Source organism: Sipha flava, unplaced genomic scaffold, assembly GCF_003268045.1.
Source record: "Sipha flava isolate LNK unplaced genomic scaffold, YSA_version1 114_pilon_pilon, whole genome shotgun sequence".
Taxonomy (NCBI): domain Eukaryota; kingdom Metazoa; phylum Arthropoda; class Insecta; order Hemiptera; family Aphididae; genus Sipha; species Sipha flava.
Genome location: NW_020271737.1, coordinates 331,131 through 336,278, shown reverse-complemented (window position 1 = coordinate 336,278; position 5,148 = coordinate 331,131). Strand labels below are relative to the sequence as shown.

The following is a 5,148-nucleotide window of genomic DNA, read 5'->3' as shown; positions in this document are numbered from 1 at the left end:
AAGTAAATATAAAAATACATAATATTACTTTTACTTATAAGTAATAACTTATAACTTATAAGTAACAATTAAATTGAAATTAATTCATTTTTGTGCCCTCCCAGAAATTGCGCCCGGGGCGTAGGCTCCCCCAGCCATTCCCTTTCTACGGCCCTGCACGTGGGCACGTAAAGAAAGTCTATCTTGTCATACGGGACAGTTTTTCTATTCGCTAAGAATCCATGCGTTCGAACAAACAGCAACAACTGACGTTTCCCGAACGTTATCAAACATTTATTTTGTAAACATTTTCACGGAACAAAATGTGCTTGAAATTATTTTACCATTTTACATTCGGTTCCAGCGCACCATTTACAATAAAAAGTAATTATTTAACTATTGTTAATAAATCCATAAACTGATCAATAAATCGAATCCAATGCACGTTTTGATAAAACATTTTAAATGCATTTTTACGTCAATCATATTCGTGTTACTTGACTTATTTATATGTTATTGTACAGATTTTAAATTGCTTTTTTGAAAAAAAATGTTATAACTAAAATTTAAAATAATAATTTTTCGATTTAAGCTCTGCATAAGAATAATTTCACCGTTGAACAGTATCTGTCGATTAAAATGAGCTGTATAAATTGTAAAATAATACGTAAGTATTAATACATATATAAATCTATCATGGAAATACATTTATCGGTGACTCATTGATTTGCGTGTTTGAATATTGTAACTGAAACATATTTTAATTTAATTTAGGTGCCTCAATCAATATGCCATCAATAGCTGAACAATATATATCAAGAGCTAACGTGCAAAGTCAGTAGCATTGCTATCACATTTCTGAATACTCCTTAGGGTATATATAACTGAATCGTATACTAATACTTTACTAATATTAAATTTAAATTATTCTCAAAATCGTGTCCCTAATATTGAGTGTAAAATAATGTTCTACTACGTGTAATATTATTTAAAACATTTTATCAAAACATAATTAATATATTAATAATTTTAAATTGTTCTGGTGTGATAAACTGAGTTTTAGTACATAATATATTTATATAGGCAAGTTAAAATATGACATATTTAGAATAAATAAGTTATGGAATTATTGTCTGAAAATGTTATAACTTTTTTCGTAAAATAAACATGGTAATTTACAATAACGTATCTATATATCTCATTTTGTAAACCTTGAATTATGAACATTAAAACATGAATCTATATTTAGAATCCAGAAGAAAATTAAAATCTCTTCTTAAAATCTTATCGTGGTATCTAATAGAATATGTTTCTGAGCAATTTATAAAAACGATCATTGAAATCGTTACCTGTCGGCCGATTGACGTACATTTATCAAAATCTGTAGTCACGTACAAGCAAAAAAATGTAATGGCTACAGAAAAAATATTTTTAGTAAAACAGTCTAATAATATAGAGTAGTAATAAATTGAAAAATAAAATCTAACTAAGATGGATATCTGTATTATTATTAACACAGAATGAAAATGAGTAAGATTTCTAGGATTAGAATTATTGCGATTTCGGATCCGAATGAATTAAAATTCACGTCCAGTCACTTGTTAAGCATGCGGTAGAAATTTGTTAAAACTATTTTGTAATACCTATAGTGCTTTATTTTATACTGCTACACACAATTTGATAATACGAAATATATCATTATACACCATGTGGAATTAATAATAGAGTTACATACCAGATACACGCAAAATAACTATACATAATAATAACTACGCATTTAAGTATAATTAAAAGTTATCCAAAATGTAATTCAATATAATTTAATTTAGCCACGTACCTACCTCACACATAAAGTGTAGTGTGTTGTGCTTCTAATACTTGGCAAAGTAAGTTTATGTTCACTCATCACACATATTGTACTCGGGTATATTTATAACGTATTTATGTGTGTGTGTGTGTTTGTGTAAATAATTTATACAAAATAAATTAAATGTTATTTTCATCAGTTTACAAAAAAGTACTCTATCTAAGACTTGTTTTCTGAACCAACAGGCTTGAAAACGCTATATTCATTGTTTGACAGGTAATATTATTCATTATAACTACTAATTAAAAATTCATATATTTTATTCTACTTTCATCCATTCAATAAAATAATGATTAAAATAAGGTCTTTTAAAGTTATTTTTATTTATCTGAATTATTTAAATAATCTTTATTTTTTACCTGTACTCTTACCTCACTTGAAATATCGTGTGCTTGGTTACTATTACATTTTTGAATTATTTTACAAGAAATTATTCTCCACTCTGCTCACTCAACCCATGCGATAACGTACAATATTTTTTAAAATTATTCGTATTCTTTAGTATCTAAATACATCAATTCTAGAATTGACTACCTAGCGAGATCAACGCATAATATGTCCGACATCAATGAACTTAATATGACGCATACTCTAACCGAGATTTCTAAATATACCATGAAGTAAGAACGTGTCTTCCACAATTTACAACACAAAACGCTTATAGTGTTTATCTAATAGTCTTTAGGGACAGACTGGGTTAATATTTTATGCCGGTAATTTTTTCTTGCCAGGCCAAAAATTAACAAGGGACCAACGATTTGGCAATAAGTAGGGCTCGGAACTTAATGCATTTAAAAAGTACTAAATATGCATACACTTATGCGCTTAAAAAAGTACAAATATGCACTTATATTTTATTTTTGTACACAAAATTTTCATTTGCACAAATATTTTATAAAATTATAAATATAAAAAAAGCAAAGTAATAAAAATAATTTTGATTTTTAATTTTTAATCATAATTTAAAATAAAAATAATAATAATAAAATAGCATTAAAAATGTTTCTTGAATAAAAAAAATGCACTTGCAGAATGTTCAATAATCATTGAGTTATTTTCCTAGAAAAGTATTTATAGAAAATCATCGTATTTCGATAGCAGGTATTCCTATTTGATATTTGTATACTATACTTTAGATAAAGCTAGCTGTAGCTATAATTTATAAATATATATATATATATGAATATATATTATATTAACCAATAGAGGAAAAACTAGAGCTCAACTTAGAGGGGAGCTAGGAGGGCTACAGCCCCGGGCCCCGATATTATTTGAGGTCCCGGGCCTCTGTTGACAATTAAATATTTAAGTGGTATTGTAAATTTTTAAGATATTATTTCTTTCGTTTAAAATTTACAAAATAAATTAGTCATGTTTCGTAATGGAATTTAAAATTATCATCTAATCGATAAAATAAAGCTATTACATTTTGAGATAAAGTTGGCCAAAAACACTACCATTTATATTTACCCATTCTATCTGCTAATCATCAACGTGTATACCTAAAGGTCAAGTTTAAACACTTGTATGATAACACGAATCGCAACAGTTGTAAACTGTGTATTATTTAAAAATATCTCGAGTTTTTGCGAATGCTCAGTTTATCTAAACGCGGGTATACACTATACAGTCTACTGTTTACCTTTACCAAATCGTTAAGGTATTTTCCATTACATACATTTTGTTGGTTAGTTTTACATCATTAATACAATAGGTACGTTAGTTAGTATTCTGTTGACTGTCGTGACTCGTGATTTTAAATTGATTTTTAGTAAAGTTCGGAGTTTTGTTCGTTGTTAGTGTATAATAAATACTATTGAAATTTGAAAATGTCTGACGAAAAAAGGATTTATCTCAGTGGTTATGCAAAACGAAAATTAAAGAAGGAGGCTGAAGATGCAGTAAGCAAATTACCTAAATTAACGAATTTTTTTAAAACTTTCAACAGTGTGAACGAAGTTGAAGAAGAAGCTAATACAAATAATAAAGATGATTTGGTTACTAAACATCGTATAGACAAAACTATGGCCGAAAAAATGTTGAATGAAAATAAGTATTGGGTTAAAGTGTTGCACCGTGTAGTATCAGTTGTTAAATTTTTGGTTGTTCGTGGGTTAACATTTGAAATTAATGACTCACGGTTGGGTTCTCCGAGTAATGGAAATTTTCTTGGAATTCTTGAAGTTATTTCCGAATTTGATCCCTTTTTAAAACAACAGATGAATGAACGCGCTAATAAAGGATCAGGCAATGTATCTTATTTTTCGATGCGTATTTGTAACGAAATAATTGACCTAATGGTAAATGAAATTTTATTAGAAAAAACTAAACAGTTACAAGAAACTAAATACTTCGGTCTAATTTTAGATTCTACTCCAGATAGAGCACATAGAGATCAATTTGCTGTTGTTGTTAGATACTGTTATAAAGGGTTAGTAGTTGAGCGATTCTTAACATACATTCATATATTAAACCATACTGGTATTTCAATGGCCGAAGAAGTAATACATTTTTCGGAAAATAATAATATTAATTTGCAATATTGTAGAGGCCAATCATAAGACAATGCTAATAATATGACTGGTATATATGAGGGTTTACAGGCTCAAATAAAAAAAAAATGTAGTGTTACTTTATTTGCACCTTGTTTTGCTCATTCCCTAAATTTAGTAGGGTCACATGCAGTGAAAAGTTGTTTAGAAGCAATCAATTTTTTTGGTGTTGTTCAAAAATTGTATGCATTTTTTGCGGCCTCGACACATAGATGGAATTTGCTTTTGGCTGGTCTAAAATCGGAAGAGAAAAATAAAATAATCGTTTTGAAAACATTAAGTAATACTCGGTGGGAATGTCACACGGAGTCTTGTAAAGCTATTATCTTAAATTATGATCAAATTATATGTACATTAACAGATATTTTTGAAAATTGTAATGAAAAACAAGAAAATCGTCATGAGACTAAATCAATGAAAAATAAAATGATAAAATTTAAAACAGCTTTTATGGCAGTTATGTGGAGTGAAATTTTATCGCAGTTTAACAGTGTTAGTAAATACCTTCAAAAACCGGGAATAGATTTATTTACAACCGTAAATTTATTAAAAGGATTAAAAACTTATGTTAGTTCATTAAGAGAGAAGTTTAAATATTTTGAGAATAAAGCAAGGGTATTATCAACAAATATTCTGCCCTGTGTTGAAAAAAGTGTAAGAAAAAAAAATTCCCGGATGGTACAATAGAAGGAAATTCAAACTATTGTGGTATAAGAAAGTTAGAGATTGATACTTTTTACGTTATTATTG

The 5,148-nt window shown here is 28.0% G+C and overlaps 1 protein-coding gene across 1 annotated transcript; it reads left to right on the top strand.

The window, feature by feature from the left end:
- Positions 1-3,675: 3,675 nt before the first annotated feature.
- On the top strand, positions 3,676-4,407 carry LOC112690646. The gene has a single exon (XM_025564696.1). It carries the CDS (start codon positions 3,676-3,678, stop codon positions 4,405-4,407), a length of 732 nt encoding a protein of 243 aa, XP_025420481.1.
- Positions 4,408-5,148: the final 741 nt, after the last annotated feature.